Source organism: Eptesicus fuscus, chromosome 2 (genome assembly GCF_027574615.1).
Source record: "Eptesicus fuscus isolate TK198812 chromosome 2, DD_ASM_mEF_20220401, whole genome shotgun sequence".
In the NCBI taxonomy this organism is placed as follows: domain Eukaryota; kingdom Metazoa; phylum Chordata; class Mammalia; order Chiroptera; family Vespertilionidae; genus Eptesicus; species Eptesicus fuscus.
Window position 1 is genome coordinate 114,644,633 of NC_072474.1, and position 19,060 is coordinate 114,663,692.

Below are 19,060 nucleotides of genomic sequence, written 5' to 3' on the forward strand. Positions count from 1 at the left end.
GGGGCCCGTCGTGCCCCCTGCTCTGTCCCGCTCACAGGCGAGGCGACGCTCCGGGCCGGGCTGTGGTTCCTGTGTGGCCGCCAGCGTGGGAAGGCCGGTGCCCGCGGGAGACCGGACAGGACCGTCCGCCGCCGCCCCCCTCCCGGCGGGTGCACGCCTTGGCAAACGGTGGGTCCTCCCGGGGCCCGTTTCCTCGTGTGAGCAACGGGGATGAGAAACTGTGCGCCTTCCCGTCCCTGGCCCCTGGCACAGCCTGGCACGCCGTGAGCAGCAGGTGGGCGGGGAGGGTCATGAGGAAGATTCCAGAAGGTCCTGGGCGGAGCAGGAAGTCCCCACGCGGTGCCCAGGGACTGCGTGGAGCGCTGGGGGCACAGGGATGACAGGGGTGTCCTGAGGCCGCGGGCCCGCGGGTGCGTGGCCGGCGCCGCAGCGAGGTCGGCGGGTCGGGTGAGAGTAGCAGGCACACCCACGGGAAGAGGTCACCCCCCCACTCAGAACCCTGACAGACCGGGACACGGAAAGACCTAGAAAAAAAAACTAAAAGACGAGCCTGCGTCCCAGCGTCTCAGCGTGAACTCACAGTCCCACAGGCACCGGGAGCCCGCCGCTCTGGGCCCTCGAAACCACTCCCTTCCGGATCTGAGGGCCCCGCTGGCCCGTCGGAGCTTCCTTATCTGTCCCGAACCCGACCCGGGCCACCAGGGTGCGTAAGGAACCGCTGGAGGGAAAATTAACCGGAGACGGGAAAACCCCAATCGCGCGGCAAAGACAGCGCGGGGTCAAGTACGAGGATGAGGAGCCCTGAACGGCAAGGCCGACGGCGTCCGTGCTGCGGTCTGTGGCTGTGATCCTTGTTCTCCGCTGAAGGGCGGCCGGGCCTGGGGAAGCCACGGAGCGCCTGGGCCGCGGGCCCCCGCCCACAGCGCACCGCCTGTGCCGGAGCGGCTGCGGGCGCCTGCGGGGAGCCGCCAGGCCGGCGGGCGGCCGCACACCTAGTGCATCTCCGAGTTCACCTTGTCCTGGAAGATGTACAGGTTGTTGGTGGCCGCGATGGCGATGATGTTCTCGGCCGGGTGCCACGCCGTGTGCAGGATCTTCCTGGTGAAGTCCAAGCTGTCCACGCTGATGTCGTCCCGCCGCCGCTTGCCGCCCACGCACACGCGCCGCGGCTTGAGCACGGCCCGGGGCTTGCTGCTCTCCCGCGAGGCCTCCAGGGTCACGTCCCGCTTGGTGTTGCGGTCGAACATGCGGAAGAAGTTGTTGTAGGCCCCGGTCATGATGACGCTGCGGAGGAGGGAGGCGTCAGGCGGGGGCACGCGGGAGGGGACGCCGCCCCCTCCCGCGTCATCGGCCCCGGGCTGCGGAGCCGGCGCCTGCCCGGAGAGGCCGCCCAGGGGGGAGGCGGGCCAGCCTGCCTCGGGGACACCCCTCGTCCTCCCTGGCGTCTCAGCTGCCGTCACCCCCACACGTCAAGGCCGGAGCTGAGACCCCGTCAGTGCTCTGCCCCCAACATCCGAACAGACGTCTCCTGAGCGTGCGTGCCCCTCTGGTCCGGGAGCGAGAGCCCCAGGCGTTCAGGAGACGAGCCGGGGTGGGGGGGGGGGGGGAGGGATACACCAGAGATGCTGGGCTGTAAGGAGGCTGACCAAGGGCAGGACCCCAGCCAGCCAGCCCCTCCTCCTGCCCGCAGGACCCCGGACCCTCTGTCCTCTGAGCAGCTGAGTGAATACGTGAACGCTCTTCGCACACGGCTGCTGTGCAAACGTTCACAGACCTGCCCGTCCTGCCAAGGAGAACGGTCCGTCTGTCCGTCCACTGTCCTCACTGTCTCTCTCCTCTCCTCTCTCTCTCTCTCCCTCTCCTCTCCTCTCCCCAGTGAGCCGGCCGCGCGGAGCTCTGACCCGTCACTGATCCGTGCTGCGTGGGGCCGGCCCGTCTGGGCCAAGGATCCCTTTGGTTCCCGCCCACGAGTGGCTCTGGGCTCCGCTGCCCAGCCCGAGAGCCCACCTCCCCGTGACACCCAAACTGCTTCCTCTGACCTCGTGCTCAGAGGTCGCTGGGTGGCGTTTGGGGGCAAACCCCCCACAAACCGGCTCTCCGGTGGGTGCTCTGGGTCCCTGTGGACCCGCGGGCTCCCCTGGGCAGCCTCCCTCTGAGCCAGGACGGGCCAGCCGTGCAGGCAGGGGCCTCTCTGTGCATCTGGGGAGCCGTGGGGGTGGCCCAGGCTGGGGGGGGGGGGAGGGGGGAGTTGATCCTGCCTTTTTCAGAGACCTGTCATCTCGGAGACAGGGTGGTGGGCGGAGAATCCAGTGTACCTTCTGGCTCAGCTCCTTCCTGTTCTAAAACCGGCCACCGAAACCTTAATTCACGTGCCCAGATGGTCTGCTGTGAGGCAGTGACACGCCGTGTGCGGAGGCCCCAGGCGGCAGGGGCTCTGGGGCGCCAAGCCCACCGGCTGCGCGGGGGTGGGCAGCGCCGCCTCCACCGGCCGAGGACGCCCCCTTCTCCCAAGGAGTCCGCTCACCCTGGGGGGCCGGGCTGTGCTAATGTCCCTCAGCCAGGGCCCGGGAGACCTCCCTGCCATGTGACCCCCCCCACCCCACCCCGCGTGGTCGCAGGGAGCCGGCCGGCTGAGCCTGAAACGGCCCCAGTCCAGAGAGGCCGGGCGGCGGTCACTGTGAGAGGCCTGAGGGCCCGCGGTGCCCCTGGCGTCCGGGCGCCTGGCCGTTGTAGCCACCTGGAGCCACGCAGGGTGACCCTCGGCCAGGTCATCCCGGGAGCGTCCTGGACCTGACCGGGGGTGGGGGTGGGAGGGGGTGGGGGGGGGAGGCTCTGCACGGAGACCAGGCTGGAAGGGGGCGTGGCCACCACACCCCGACCCGGAGGAAAGGTGCGGGCATTAGGCCGGCTGAGAGCCCGCCAGGACCCGGACCACTGTCCTGGTGGCCTCTGAGGCCCAGCCTCTGTAGGGCCACCCTGGGGGACAGGGCCGGGGCCAGGGGAAGGCGGCCGGGGGAGCAGAAGAGGCCACACTGACCCAGTGCCAGCGGCCACGGCGGGAGTGGGGGAGCGGGCGCAGGGTGACCCCTCCGTGACGCGTGGACACTCGGGCGACTGCGGCCCGTTCTCCTCCCGATAGTTGGGGGAGGAGAGTCAGCTCACTCAAGCCATTTGCAACCCACAGTTGCTAATCCTGGTTCCACTGAGGGGCGGGAGGATGGAGCCCCCTCCCACCAGGGCTGGGCCGCCCAAGTGTGAAGTGCGGGCAGGAAGTGCTGGGCCCCAGGCAGCTGGGAGGAGCTTGGGGCTCCGGTCCCAGGGAGCCAGGCATCGCCTGGCCACGCGCGCCCCCTGGTGGCCATGTGAGGAAGGGCAGGCAGCCTTCCCAACCTGTGGAAACCCCAACACACAAATGCACACACACATGCACATATGGACACACGCACACACAATTGGATTTACCTTTTGCCAGCATTAAGAATTGAACCCCCAACCCAATGGCACGTTTGTAAGGGAACCCCAAGGTGTCAGGGCCTACAGCTCAGAGGCACCTCAGGAGCCTGCCCGCACTGGGTGTCTGGGGCCAGCCTTGCAGGGCCTGGAGAGTGTGCCAGGTGTCCCCGCAGCCTGCCTCAGGCTGGCGCCCCCATCCTGGCGCAGCCCCCCTGTGACCACCAGCTGGTCCCTCTGTCTGAGAGCACTGTCCTGCTCGGAGACCTGCCCCCCGGGGGCCAGGTGGCCCCAGAGTGGCAGCAGCGGCTGGAGGAGTCCCCTCTCCTGAACATACGGCTCTACCCCACTTGGGCCCCCCTCTTCCTGGTGGTCCGCCCCGGTCCTACCCTGTGGTTCCCAGCCCCTCTCCCGGACCCGCCTTCTCGATCGTCCCCGTGTGCCTGTGACCAAAGCCACCCCAGGTCATGGCAGAGTTCTCACACAAAACAACACCCAGACCTGGGGAAGCCCCGCCTGCTCCTGGCCACCCAGGCGAGACCGACAGGCCCCGGGGATGGACACACAGGCCTGGACGACACGTGGGTGAGGGCTGCCGGTGCACTGCACCCCTTCGCGCCCCGACACTGGGCTGGACGGCAGGGGAGGGTGTGACACCGAACTGGCTCCGGTTGCGACCATGTGGTGGGTGACATTCCCCTACACTGGACGGTGTGGGCTGCACCCCTGCACCGTCTGGGCCCCTGGCTGAGCCAGGCGATGGGGAGGCAGGAACCCACCCCGGCTCAGGGCCGTGCCCCGGTGGGTGCAGGGGCTGGGGTGGGCTCCCCGAGCCGCAGGGGGCCTGGAGTGGGGGTGCCACTGGGAAGAGGCGGTGGCAGGAGGAGGGGTGGGCCGACTAGTGGCTAAAGCTCTCCGCCCCACCGATGCCCCAGCCGGGAACACCCGTCACCCCGACAACCGGCGGTGGGGCCAAAACTGACGAAATGCACTTCCTCTGCCGCCAGGAGACCCGGGCTTGGGGGGGCGGGTGTCCCCGGTGGAGCACGGGGGTGACGGCTGCTTCCTGCCCCGGAATGGAGAGCTGAGTCCTGCCCGCGGCCGGGAAGGCCGGCCGCCTCCCCACACCTTGGTCAGCGAATCCCCGTGACAGCGACACGCCGCCGGGGAGGGCCGCTGGGCGCGGCGGGTTACCTGTCGCTCCCGTTCCAGGCGCACTCGAACTTGTCGAAGATGCAGTCGTTCTCGTACAGGGAGCACAGCTTGCTCCGGAGGTAATCGTGGACCTGGCGCGAGGAGGGGCAGGTGAGTCGGGGGCCCTGGCCATCCCGGCCCCTCCAGGGGAGGGCCTCCCTGAGCCGCGAGGGGCTGCCCTCCGGTCTGACACTCCAGAGCCAGCCCTGCTCACCGGGGAGGGCCCACGCCTGGCACGTGGCCAACCCTGAGCGGCGGCAGAGAGGCGACAGGCACCGTGACAACGGAGGCCAGACCCTGGCTCTGCCCCTCCCCCGCCGTGTGACCCTGGACACGCGGCTGCACCTCTCTGAGCCCTGCCTCCTTCGTCCTTAAAGCGGCAACAGCGCATTCCTCACGGGCTGTCCTGGGACCAACGGGAGGACCCCGCCTGGCGCAGGGTCACGCCCTCTGAGGATGACAGTCACGTGAGCACGGAGGTGACCATCACGGAGGAAAGGGAAGGTGACCCGCCCTGCTCCCAGCACCGTCCCCCAGCTCCCTGCAGATGCCCCTCCTGCTCTCCCCGCATCTGCCCACCCCCACCCAGTCCATCTCCCCAGGCAGCCAGGGGGGTCCCTGTGAAACGAAGCTGGGCCACGTCAGACCTCTGCTCAACGCCCTGGGCTCCGCCCCATCACCTCTGACCTCAGGCTCTTCTCCGCTCCCCTTCGCTCACTCTGTTCCAGGCAGCTCCTCGGCAACCTGCAGCCACCCTAACCGTGCCCCTGCCCAGGGCCTTTGCACCTGCTGTTCCCTCCGCTGGGACACCCCGTCCCGCTGCTCATGCCTTCCTGCCCTTGGGCTTCAGCGCCCACAGCACCGTGGCCGACAGAGAGCCACGCTGCCACAGGACCGCCGTGGTCCTTTCCCGAATCCACCACGAAAGGAGGAGGAGCTGAGGGACCGGGCAATGGGCCAGAATCACGCCGACGTCCTCGTGAGCATGTGGCTTCTAGAAGCATCCTGTCCTCCCCTCTCAACTTCATGCCCCCCCCCCCCACAGGCCTTGCCAGGGAGGGCACAGGGCAGGGAGGTGAGGGCACGGGTGTGAGCAGCGCCCACATAGCCTGACCTCTCAGAACCCCATCTTCCCCTCTGCCAAAGGGGCGGATGGCACCCCCTTCCCGGGGACGGTAAGGAACAGAGGTGACAGATGTCGAGTGTATGGAGCCCCTGTGCACCTTGGAACACCGTGAGGCTTTCTGCTTGGGGTGTGGGGGGTGCCATCCCACAGGCCCAGCACGATGTCACCGCCTCCAAGGAGCCTCCCTGATCTCCCAGTAAAGACGTAACTGGAAACCACTTTGAAGCCACTTTGCAGCAGTCCATACTTCCTCCAGGTCCCTGTTTTATTTTAACATCCCCTGAATATTCTTCCTACTCCTTAGTATATCGGGATGAATCCTAACAGAAAAATGATGGATCATAAAGACTTCCCGAGAAGGTGCCCATGGGATGTCCCAGGGGTCGGCAAACTCATTAGTCAACAGCACAACGATTGAAATTTCTTCGGAGAGCCACATTTTCTAAACTTAAACTTCTTCTAACGCCACTTCTTCAAAATAGACTCGCCCAGGCCGTGGTATTCTGTGGAAGAGCCACACTCAAGGGGCCAAAGAGCCGCATGTGTCTCGCGAGCCGCAGTTTGCCGACCACTGGGATATCCTACAGGCCTGGCCTAAACGGCCTGTGCCCGGACTTAGGGAGGTAACATGCTCGCATCCCCCACCGCCCGCCCGGAGGACGCTCCCTGGAGAGGGCAACGCTTGTCACCTTAATGCAGAACTGCAGGCGCTGCCCCCCAGGAGGGAGGGAGGGTGCCACCGGCTGCCCCTGAACCATGTGCCCCCCGGGAGGGAGGGAGGGAGGGATGCCATCGGCTGCCCCTGAACCATGTGCGCCCCCCGGGAGGGAGGGAGGGTGCCACCGGCTGCCCCTGAACCATGTGCCCCCCGGGAGGGAGGGAGGGAGGGATGCCATCGGCTGCCCCTGAACCATGTGCGCCCCCCGGGAGGGAGGGAGGGTGCCATCGGCTGCCCCTGAACCATGTGCCCCCCGGGAGGGAGGGAGGGAGGGTGCCATCGGCTGCCCCTGAACCATGTGCCCCCCGGGAGGGAGGGAGGGTGCCATCAGCTGCCCCTGAACCATGTGCGCCCCCGGGAGGGAGGGAGGGAGGGTGCCACCGGCTGCCCCTGAACCACGTGCGCCCTCAAACGGGGCCCAGCCTGATGCCCCTCTTGTTGCCCAGGGCCCGGGACCGCAGGCCAGCCCAACCCTGCCTCGGGGCAGCAGCCGGCGGGCAGGGGACACAGTGCCCCCTGCCAGGCAGGGCTGGACCGGCCTCCTCCTTGGCCGAGCTACGTCTGCTGGACTTCCTGAGCCTCAGTGTCTTCACCTACAAAATGGGCGTATGAAAGCCGCCCCTCCCCCATACCTGGGAAAGCCCCTCGGGGGAGTTCCCGGCCCAGGGGGGTGCCTGGGGGTCTCCAGGCCGCAGCCCACCTGGTAGGTCTCGATGGGCCTCGCCTCCATGTTCAGGTCCCAGACCTTGACCGTGAGATAGTCCCGGGTGAGCATGTACCGGCCGCTGTGGCTGAACTTCACGTCGGACACAGAGGAGATGATCTCCGAGAAGAAGGAGCGGTTGCTGGGGTCCTCGGGTTCCTCAAAGACTGCAGAGACAAAGAGACGCCGTCACCGGCCACTCCTGCCACGGCCGCGGAACCACACGCGACTGTCTCCACCCTGTGTGCTCCTGAACGGTCCTCCGTCCTCCACCAAACCTGACTAAAGGCCGCCGGGCGCCCGCCCAGGACGGGTCCCTCCAGGAGGGAAGAACCAGCCGTGTTTACTGAGCACCGATTCTGAGCCAGTCCGTGCCGAGCCCTTTCTCTGAGTTTCTGCATCTCATCCCCCACAAAACAGAGTTTTTATTCCCACTTTATGGCCAAGGAAACTGAGGCACAGATGGCTGAACCCTAGCCCCAGGTCTCCGAGCTGGAAGGGTTTTGAGCCGAGCAGCACGGGCTTGTCGCTCTCTACCGCCACCTAGTGGGGAGGCTGCCGCCAGCACAGTGGGGTGTCCGCACAGCCTCCAGGCGCTGGACCCGTCCCCGCGGGTCACCTCCAGCCTCTCCAACCTCTGACTTCTGACTGGTCACCTCAGAGTCGTGTTTCGTGCCCTGGGATAATCATTGCACCGACGCCTTTACTTCCGCAGGCATAAACACTCGTAATTTTCTTTGAAATTTCTGACACAGAATTTTTCTATCAAGTGACAGCAGAGTCTGCCGCACCCTCTTCCGTGTCACGCCCATCGCACCCACAACTGGGTGTCTCCTGGGCGTTAGTAAGAGGATCGGGGTCTCCCCTCTCACTGATGGACCCGCCAAGGGCATTTCACGGCAATTACTGCTGCCGAGAGTTTAAAGGCACCTCCCGGAGCCCTGTCACGGTCATGGGCAGGATCCCCTTGTCTGGCCCCTCCCAATTACTTTACACTTGGAGGCTCTGAATCCACAGAAACCGCCACCCTACTTGATTTTAATGGCTCCACATACCTAAGCTCCCTCGGCCCTGCTGGTTCCCTGCTCTGTGGGTGCCTCGTGGTGTCACTATTGTCACGCACAGGGCCGGGTGGGAAGCACATCCCCCCAAAAGCCACAGTGACGTGACGGGGCCCAGGGCGCCCCGCTGAGGCCCCAGGCACCTGCGCATCTACGGGAACACAGGCAGAGGCGAGGCCCGTGGCCTCCTCTCCAGCCCACAACGCACGGCATCCCTGCTTGCTTAAGCCCTCGTGGCTCCCGGCGCCCACAGGGCCCAGGTGCAGGCTCCCAGCGCCCACAGGGCCCAGGTGCAGGCTCCCAGAACCCACAGGGCCCAGGTGCAGGCTCCCAGAACCCACAGGGCCCAGGTGCGGGCTCCCAGCGCCCACAGGGTCCAGGTGTGGCTCCCAGCACCCTTAGGGTCCAGGTGTGGCTCCCAGCGCCCACAGGGCCCAGGTGTAGGCTCCCGGCACCCACAGGGTCCAGGTGTGGCTCCCGGCGCCCACAGGGTCCAGGTGTGGCTCCCAGCACCCACAGGGCCCAGGTGCAGGCTCCCAGAACCCACAGGGCCCAGGTGCAGGCTCCCAGAACCCACAGGGCCCAGGTGCAGGCTCCCGGCACCCACAGGGCCCAGGTGTGGCTCCCAGCGCCCACAGGGCCCAGGTGTGGCTCCCAGTGCCCACAGGGCCCAGGTGTGGCTCCCAGTGCCCACAGGGCCCAGGTGCGGGCTCCCGGCGCCCACAGGGACCAGGTGTGGCTCTCAGTGCCCACAGGGCCCAGGCACGTGGCTCCCGGCGCCCACAGGGCCCAGGTGTGGCTCTCAGTGCCCACAGGGCCCAGGTGCGGGCTCCCGGCGCCCACAGGGCCCAGGTGCAGGCTCCCGGCGCCCACAGGGCCCAGGTGTGGCTCCCGGCGCCCACAGGGCCCAGGTGTGGCTCCCGGCGCCCACAGGGCCCAGGTGCGGGCTCCCGGCGCCCACAGGGCCCAGGTGTGGCTCCCGGCGCCCACAGGGTCCAGGTGTGGCTCCCAGCACCCACAGGGCCCAGGTGTGGCTCCCAGAACCCACAGGGTCCAGGTGTGGCTCCCAGCGCCCACAGGGCCCAGGTGTGGCTCCTACACGGGGCTGACGAGCTCCTTCCCAATCGGCCCCACCGGCTTCCTGCTCCAGCCTCAGACACAGATCCAGCCTCCTGCAGCCGCATCCAAGCCTTCCAGCCGGGGCCCAGAGCCTGCAGCCGGGAGCCAGCAGGGCCGGGAGGGTGCCACCCTGAACGGCTCTCAGGGCCGCCTTGAGGGAGGCCTCCTGCCATGACGCCTGGCCCTCGCCCTGCCACATGCCAGGCAGCGGAGCAGAGCACAGCTCTGTGTGACCCTTGACCTCTCCAAGCACCAGTCGGAGGTGACACCTGGGAGCACAGCCTGCGAGGGGCTGGAGTAGCTGCTTGATAAAACGGTAACTATGTTTATAGCTCCTTTTGTTCGAGGCTTCTCTCCCTGAAATCTCCTTGCCCATGTTTAGCCCGTCTTTCCTGCCAACTCCTACACATCCTTCTGAACCTCCACCCACACGCCCAGCTCCCTAAGCATCTTGTCCAGATGCTCCTAAGAAATAAAATTTGCAGCCCGGTCGCCCACACAGCCCCAGGGTGTCTCCTGTACGGTCCCCTCACGGGGCTGTGCGCTCCCCTGGGACAGGGGTCTGGCCCGTCTCCTGTCATCTTGGCATCCACCCAGCGGGGAGCCAGGCCAGGCCACTCCTGCCACACACCCCCTGGCTGCTCTCTGTCTGAGAAACCCCAAGCTCTCGGGTCTGTGCATCTCTCTGGGTGCGACCCCCCTCCAGCCCCCCACCGCTCTGAGCTCCCCATCTGCCTCTCCCTGCTGTGCCCTGGCCACGCCGGGCCTCGGGGTCCGGCCCCAGGACCTGGGTGCTGGCTGTCCCGTTGGGAGACTTTGTCCTGGCTCTGCCCCCCAGACCTCGGAGCCTCCCCGACAGAGGGTGGCTGGGTCTGGAGCGCCCCACCTAGCCCTGGTCGATGGACCTGGTTCGCCCACAATTCCCATGAGAGTTCTTAGTTCTCAAGGCTTCGGTGAAGATTGAGAAAGAGCACAGATCCACGGGCAGGAGACTATCAGAGCCTCTATCCTGGTTCTGCCTGGCTGTGTGACCCAGGGGAAGTGTCTTAACCTCTCTGTGCCTCTATGGTAAACAACAATGGTCCCTCCGGATGTCTGCCTCCCAATCCCCGGAGCCTGCACACGCTGCCTCTCCTGGCAAAGCCTCAGCAGATGGGGCTGGGGGCCCCGAGCGGCAGGGACGGTCCCGGTCTCTTCGATGGGCCGCTCTGACCACCAGGTTCTCCTGAGACGGAAACAGGGAGGCCAACGGCAGGAGAAGAGAGCGGGTGAGCCGAGCGGAGGTCAGAGTGCAGGCGCCTCTAGAAGATTCTCCCCTGGAGCTTCCGGATGGAACACGGCCCAACCAATACCTGGATCTCAGGCCTCTGAGCTCAAGTTGTAAAAGAACATACTTGTGTGGGTTTTTAAATATATTTTTAATGTCAGAGAGGAGGGGAGAGAGAGAGAGAGAGGCACATCAATGGTGAGAGAGAATCTGATCGGCTGCCTCCTGCACACCCCCCATTGGGGATCGAGCCCGCACCCAGCCACGTGCCCTGGCTGAATCATAGGTCAATGCTCAACCACTGAGCCACACCGGCCCGGCATATCTGTGTTGTCTTAAGCCAATGCGTGGCCCTTGGTCACAGCCGCCCCGGGGAACGAATGCCCGTGCCCCGGTCTGTGCCGCGCACAGCACCAGCCTCCATCGCGGGGCAGGCCTGAGGATGCGCTGTGAGCGCAGCACAGCACCCGAAGTGCGGTCAACACCCACCACCCTCAGCTGTGGCTCTTCACCGGCACGGGGCGGGGGAGGCAGCGCGTAGCAGGGGCCACAGGGGTGGCGACCGCCATCACCACCTGGTCTAAGAACTCTCCGAGCTCGGGCGCAGCCCTCCTTTTGGCAGACTCCGCGGTTAAAAGCAGAAATAACGGTCTGTTTTGAGGACTCATGTACAGTCGTTTCCATGGTTACGCTGACATAATGACCAGCGGACAAAAGACCTTGATTTCTACAGCTTCGGAGAAAGACGGGGAGCTTTGGGCCGGGCAGCAGCCTCGGGGCACCCCAGCTCTGCCCCTGACGGAGGCCGGGGGGAGGGGGAGGGGGAGGGGCACTGCTCTGCCCTGAGCCTCGGTGTCCCCATCTGTGCAATATCAGCTCGGGCGCCCTTCACTCAGAAACCACCGTCTCACCTACTGGGAAAGGGACGCTGCGAGCTGCATCCGGGGTCACGCTCAGCCGGTCCCCGAGTGTGAGCAGCAGCTGGGTAGGTGGACGGAGGTGGGAGGTAAAGAAAGAGTTCTGATCTCCAAGTCGCTTTAAAAATCTGGCTCAGCCCGGCTGGCGTGGCTCAGGGGTTGAGCATCCATCTTTGAGCCAGGAAGTCCCGGTTTGATTCCAGTCAGGGCACATGCCTGAGTTGCCGGCTCCATTCCCAGTTAGGGGGCGTGCAGGGGGCAGCCGATCAATGATTCTCTCATCATTGATGTTTCTATCTCTCTCCCTTCCTCTCTGAAATCAATAAAAATATTAAAACATATACACTGAGTGGCCAGATTATTATGATCTCTGAACGCATAATAATCTGGCCACTCAGTGTGTGTGTGTGTGTGTGTGTGTATGTATATATGTATATATATCTAGTATATATATCTATATATATATGTATATATGTATATACACACACACACACACATACACTAGAGGCCTGGTGCATGAATTCGTGCATGGGTGGGGTCCGGCCAGCCTGACCAGGGGGAGGGGACATGGGCGGTTGGCCAGCCTGCCTGCTGGTCGAACTCCTGGTCGAGGGGACAATTTGCATATTAGCCTTTTATTATATAGGATATACACTGAGTGGCCAATTATGCTTTCAGAGATCATAATAGTCTGGCCACTCAGTGTATATATGTTTAAAAATAAATGAATAAAAATCTAGCTCAAATGACAATCATTTGTGTTCTGATTCAAAACAGAGCCGCCCCTGGGAAGGGGCCACCGGCTGCTTAGTTTCTCAGGAGAACGAAGAGGTGCTGGGGTCTGGGTGGGGCCTACGCAGGACACAGGCCCCCACCCACCACGGACTCGGGAGCTGGAGGGCGGGAGGAGGGCGGGGCCTGTGCTGCCTTCACGGGAAGCTCCTGTGCAGGGTGCTGGGTTTGAGGAAAAAATAAATCCACAGCCCTGGGCAGTGGCTCAGCGGTCACAGCGCCAGCCTGTGCGCTGAAGGGTCACGGGTTTGAGTCCGGGTCAAGGGCACGTGTCTGGGTTGCAGGTTCAATCCTGGCCCCGGTCCGGGCACGTGCAGGAGGCAACCGATGGATGTGTCTCTCTCACATCGATGTTTCTCTCCCTCTCCCCGTCCCTCCTTCCTTTCCACTTTCTAAAAAAGAAAAAATTAAATGGAAAAAAAATATCCTCGGGTGAGGATTAACCAAAAACAGGAAAAGCCACAAAACTTTAAAATACAAAATTAACTCCAATAGTCGACCTGCGTAAAGCAACAACGAAAGGTTACACTCGAGGTCCCTGAGGCTTCTCTGTGGCACACGTACAGGCACCCGTCTCACAAGAGGCGTAATCGCAGTAAGACGGGCGGAGAGCCCGCATGAGAAGGCAAAGACCACGTTCACCTCTCAGCCAGAGCCGGCCCAGCGTCACGGGCACAGCAGAGCCCATGGGCCGGAAGCCGTGATGTGCCCCCCTCGCACCCGGGCCCGCCAAAGCCTCGGACCCTCAGGGTGCCTGTGACTGCACCATGGCCCTGTGGTTAAGGTCCACGGCAGTCCGGGGGGGGGGGGGGGGGGTGGAGGGGGGACTGAGCTGTCAGAAATGAAGCTGTGGTCCCTGCACCGGAGTCTGGGCTGCTCACACGTAGGGTGCCCACCCCGGCCTCTGACACTCGAGTGCGGGGCCTGGCAGGGCGCCTGCCTGGGGGTGTGCCCGGGACGCCGCCCTGGGTCTGCCCGTGGGTGCTGCTCTGCTTGGTGGGACCCCCTGGGAACCGGATGACGCAGTTATGAAAGCCGGGGGGCTGAGACTTGCTCCTCCCCCCCCCAAGAAGTCATTCAAACATCACGGGGGACACAAACGCTCTTTATCCCCCCAAACACCGCCCTTCCCTGTTCCCCGCTCAACGCTGAACCCCAAGCTGAAGGCCAAGCACACGGACACGTGGAGAGGAGAGTGACACCCGCCTCCCACAGCCGCCCCCCCCGCCCCCCCCCCCGCCCCCTGCACTCGGCACTTCCCGGGAGTATTTTTTCCATCGTTTTCTCCGTCTCCGTTGCTTTGGCTGTGCTTTCTGTCCCCGGGGAATTTAACGGAGTCGTTTCCCATGTCACTAAAAACCTAAACCAACATTTGAAACAACCGCGCCATCTTCCGTTATGCACACGGCACGGTCACTCCTCTGGAAACGAGGTGCCGTCACGCCTCCTCCGTCCCCCTCGGGGCTCACAGAGGGTCAGGGGGACCCGGCGTCGACACAGCGGGGGGCAGAGACAAGCGGCCAGGAGGGGCCCTGTGGGAGGCCGCCTGGGTGTGGGTTATGTCTCCCGGCAAAGTGGCAAAGGGGGGTCAGGCTGACGACCAGCTGCCCTGGGATAGGGGCTTTCCTGGGTTATGCAGTGGGCCCAGTGCATCCAAGGGCCCTTAAAAGTAGATGTGGGGGACGGGGGGTGGGGGGGGGGCCCCGTCCGTGTGATGCAGGAGAGGAGGGCCCACCGCACGGCTGGCTCGAAGGCGGGAAGGGGCCCTGAGCCGAGAGCTGCAGGTGGCCCGGAAGCTGGGAAAGGGTGCGGGCGGATTCTCCCAGCTTCCCGAGAGGAGCCCGCCCTGCCGACCCCGCTCTCTGTCTGGGGAGACCCAGGCCAGGCCTCAAACCGCAGAACCGGAAAAGCATGGCCCGGCCACGCGCACACGCACGCCCCGGGCCTCCTCACTGGCCCCCGCTTCCCACCATCTCCAGCCAGACCTCGCCCCGACACCGGGCACCGGGCTGCCTTCTCGACACCCCTCCCTGGAGCCCAGTGCCAGGGGCCTCACGCTTCCTGTGTCCAAGGCACGCCTGTCGGTCCCCGGCCCCCCACCCCCCCTCCACGCAGCACCTGTCCTTCGCCCACAACCCAGGCCACACCGTGGAGCCACCTGGTCCCCATCCCCCCTGGCAAAGCCTGCAGCTCCACCTGCAAAGACACCCAGCACGGCCGTCTCCTGCCTCTGCCGCCCCACCCAGGGCCCACCCGGAGATCAACCCTGAGGTCCACCCCGAGGCCCACCCTGGGTCCACCCTGGGCCCACCCCGAGGCCCACCCTGGGTCCACCCTGGGCCCACCCTGTCTTCTCCATCCCCCCACGCCGACCCCTCAGCAGCCTCGCCTCCCTTCGAACCTGCCTCTCCCGACCAGCCACCCGCCGCCCCCGCTGCCCCCGCGCCCGGAGCTCACGCTTGGAGTGCTTGTCGCACAGGGCGGCCGCCCGCATGTCGCAGAGGCGCAGGGAGCCCTTGCTGCTGCTGTAGACGAAGAGGTGGCAGTGGTGCGGGTGGAACTCGGACGCCGTGATCACCTCCGTGAGGTCCTCCATGTTGGCCGGCTTGATGTCCACGATGTCTGGCCCGTCAAGGAAGGTGCGGGCTGCTCTGCCTCCCGAGGGCGACACCTCGGGCCCCATCCTACACCCGGGGTCCCACTCTACACCCGAGGTCTCCACCTCCACACCCAGGGTCTCCACCTCCACACCCGGGGTCTCCACTCTACACCCTACACCCTGGGTCTCCCCACCCTACACCCTGGGTCTTCCCACCCCCTACACCCTACACCCTGGGTCTCCCCACCCCCTACACCCTGGGTCTCCACCCTACACCCTACACCCTGGGTCTCCCCACCCCCTCTCCCTGACATACCCCACGTCTAAGCCACCTCTCCGTTCCCCAAGCCCCTGGACAAACACCCGCCCCAAAGACTCCCCAAGCTGCAGGCCTGCATGTCGAACCGCCCACTGGCTGCCCCTTCTGGTGCCCGTCCATTGTCCCCCAAAGCCTGGACTTGCCACCTCCCTCCTGACCTGAGCCCTCTCCCCGCCAGTGCCATCCACTGAGGCCCCTACGCCTGCCCCCCGTCAGGAGCAGGCAGAAGGCAGAGCGTGGTGGAGCGCCTGCTGCAGCTGGGCACCCCGTGACCCTCCCCGCGCCCCTGCCCCACGGGCTGTGGTGTGGCACTGCCCGCTCCCCGCCCCGCCCCACCCCACACCCACTCCCCTCCGCCCGCAGCGGGGCTCCTTGGGGAAAGGCCCTGCCTTCTGGGATTTGGGCTCTGATCCGTGCCTCCCCCCCACTCAGCCACCACGGGGGATGAGCACCCTGGGGTCCTGGGAACGCTGGGGCCGCTCGTCCCCTCTGCTGGGTGAGGAAGGGGAGGGGGACAGAGGGGAGCCGGAGCCCGAGCCGCAGACAGCACAGGGCGGAGGCAGGTCTGTGTACCTCCACGTCCGGGTCAGGCTGCCCTGGAGCCGTGCCGCCTGTAACACGTGCTGCGTGGGACCAAGAATTCTCCGCCTGCAAAGGAGCGTCCCTGACGGACACACGGAGCCCAGAGGGGGTAGTAAGCGCCTTGTCCAGGCGACGCAGCGGGAGCGGCAGGGCGGATTGCTGCCCCCCCCCGACGGACGCACGGAGCCCAGAGGGGGTAGTAAGCGCCTTGTCCAGGCGACGCAGCGGGAGCGGCAGGGCGGATTGCTGCCCTCCCTCTGCCACAGGGCATCCGAGCCCCTGGGGGCGCTCCAGCCTCCGTGTACACAGCCTCGCCATCCATCGACCTTCCTTCCGGCGTCAGATCCCCCAGTCCACTGGCCCTACGGCACTTCCCCTCGACAGCCACCGTGGTGTCGGGTCTTCCCGGCTGCCTGGGGCGCGGCGCCGGTCCCTCTGAATGAGAGCCCCCCTGCATGTGCGGGGGCCCAGCGCCAGCTCGCCAGCTCCTGCGGGGTGACCGAGGACGAGTTCCCTGGTCCTCGGTGCCTTGGTTTCCTCGCCTGTGAAATGGGTTCACGGTTCCTACCCCGGGCCTGCGGTAAGACTAGACGAGGCACGGCCCTCGGCACACCGCCGCCGGGCGTGACCTTAACACCGGCGGCAACTCTGAGACGCACCTCCCGTCGGTCAGCCCCTCCGCCCTCCCCGCTGCTTTCTCTCAGTAGAAAGGGCGTCTTCTGGAAGCTGTTGTGAACACAAGAGTCTATAACGATCAGAAGACCTTGACCCTGCACGTGAGCGGCCCGAGGAGGGTCTGTGCTTGCGCTCACATCCCACCTCCCGGGAAGCAAGGCGCGTCCCAGAAACTGAGAATCACACGGAAACAGGCAGAGAGGACCAGGGGCTGCGTCACCCTGCCTGAGCGGTTGCCCTGGAAACTGGTTTTCTGTGCGAAAAGAAGCGGAGATTAAATCACGAGAAATGAGGCTGAAGCTGAATGAGGAGCTGCAGCATCTGTGATGCGAATCCCACCCCCATCAGCCTCGCAGTCCCGCCCACAGCCCGAGCCTCGGAGACCCTCTCCTGCTGTTTCAAAAAAGGACTCTGCCCTGGCTGGTGTGCTCAGTGGTTAGAGCGCTGGCCTGTGCCCTGAAGGGTCACGGGCTCTATTCCTGGTCAAGGGCATGTACCTGGGTTGCAGGTTCAATCCCTGTCCCTGGTTGGGGTGCATGAAGGAGGCAACCAATCAATGTGTGTGTGTGTGTGTGTGTGTGTGTGTGTCTCACTCTCCCCCTCTCTCTCTCTCCCTCCCTCCCTCCCTCCCTTCCTTCCATGCCCTAAACATCAATGGAAAAAACCTCCTCAAGTGAGAATTAGCAAAACAAGGGCTCTGGATATAGCGGGTGCCGGGGAAAGACAGGGTGCCACACGGAGCCTGCATTTCCACGTGACCCTGGTGGAGGGAGACAAAGCCAGAGTCAGGGTCAAGGTGTGTCTCTGAACCCCAAGATCCAGAGCCCACGCCCGGCACCCCTGGGGCCGGACAGCATCCTTCAGGACCCGACCATCTACCCAGCTGCTCCAAGACCTCGGCTCAGCCCCCAAGGACCTGCCCGTGCCCGCTGCCCGGCTCCTCCCTGTGCGAGAGGAGTCAGTGACTGAGCGGGGCCGTCCCTGCTGCCCCCTGAGTCCCAGCACCAAGCGGGGCCAGCGGGCGGCCTCCCGACGGGCAAGCAGGTGCAGAGGAGCCTCGGTAGGGAGCACAACATGCCCCACGCAGACACGTGGACACTGCTCCTGGGCCCACGCCGGCGGCCACACGCCTGGCCACTTAGAGGCACTTGGTCCTCCAGGGACCACGGCAGCGGCCCTGACCTGGCGGTGCCCAGTGCTGGGTGGAGCCTGGGCTCCGGTCTGGGCGGCTGTCCTCGCTCCCTCTGGAATGACAGTGCCGCCTGAGCGAGCCACGTCCCTCCTGCACGCCTGCTTCCCAGGTGCAACATGAGGGGCTGGGCGTGCCCCCGAGGGCCCTGGCATTGCGAGGATTAACCCCCAGGGCCCTCCTGGCGTCTTGGGCAGCGGCTCAACCCCGCAGACGGGGCTCCAGGAGGCTCGGGCAGGACGGACCCCCCGGGAAGAAGCGAAAGTAGACTCATCATGAGCCCCCCCGCCCCCCGGGCGAGTGGATGGGTCATCCGTGCTCCTTCCATCTCACTGTCCCCCACGTGTCCGTGCCGCACTGCGGGGCGAGGAATGGCCCTCCCACGAGGAAGGCTTGGCAGCACAGGTGGGCGGACAGGAGCGGTCAGGCCGGGCGCAGACAGGAGGGAGGGTGGACTCGCTCACCCCCCTCTGCAGCACGGGTATCTTTCTCCAGCGCAGTGGGCTGAGTGGTGCCCCCAAAACACACCCGCCTCCTCACCCTCGGAGGCCGTGAGTGCGACTCCATTTAGAAAAGGGCCTCTGCTGACATACCAAGCTAAGGCTCCCAGAGGAGACCCAACGCGCGTCCCTGTAGGAGGCCCCAGAGGAGACAAGGACAGCAGAGGCAGACGGGACGACGCAGCCACAGGGGCCCCCAGGCCCCCAGAGCCTCCGGAGGGAGCCAGCCCTGCCCGCTCCTTCCTGTCGAACTCCGGCCTCAGGCCCGGAGGGAGCGCCTTTCTGTGGTCTGAAGCCCCGAGCGTGCAGAAACCTGCGCTGGGAGACTCCCGCCCCGTTGCCTCCTGGGAGCTGGCGAGTGGCAGGGCACCGGGGTAGGAGCGTGGGCACCGTCCTCTACATCCCTCCTCGCCCGCTTCCTCCAGCTGATTCCGTGTCAGCGCCCCCAGCCCCGAGACGCCAGCCAGGAGCCAGGGCAGCTTCCCCACCCTTCTCCCCACCGCCTCCGAGGCCTGGGCTCCCCGCCGGCCGGTCCCAGCGCTGGCCGCCCTCCGGCCTCAGCCCAAGGGCACTCCCTACAGTAGGGTGTGGGTTCCACCCGCTCGGCGGCCTCACTGTCCACAGGGAACGCCAGCACCTGCTGGGCCCACCAGACCCTTCACGGTCACCTGACCATGGCTCAGCCACACCTGGGGACACAGCAAAGTGCAGAAACAGGGGGTGGTCCTGCGCCCGAGAGAAGTCTGTGGCGCTTCCTGCCAAGGACACGCACAGGAAGGGAAGGGGAGGGGAGGGGAGGGGAGGGCCCGGCGGGGCTCCTGCAGTCATCAGGTTTGTGGGATTGTTTTT

General features: G+C 65.5%; 1 protein-coding gene across 1 annotated transcript in view; it reads right to left on the bottom strand.

Annotated features, from left to right (window-relative positions):
* Positions 1 to 992: 992 nt before the first annotated feature.
* PPP2R2C (protein phosphatase 2 regulatory subunit Bgamma) overlaps positions 993 to 19,060 on the bottom strand; it is a 79,395-nt gene continuing 61,327 nt past the window's right edge. The window contains exons 6-9 of the mRNA XM_054724235.1: positions 14,805 to 14,969; positions 7,189 to 7,358; positions 4,645 to 4,736; positions 993 to 1,284 (exon numbers count right to left, since the gene is read on the bottom strand). Of these exons, the coding sequence (XP_054580210.1) occupies positions 993 to 1,284; positions 4,645 to 4,736; positions 7,189 to 7,358; positions 14,805 to 14,969 (719 nt within the window). The remainder of the gene's footprint in view (positions 1,285 to 4,644; positions 4,737 to 7,188; positions 7,359 to 14,804; positions 14,970 to 19,060) is intronic.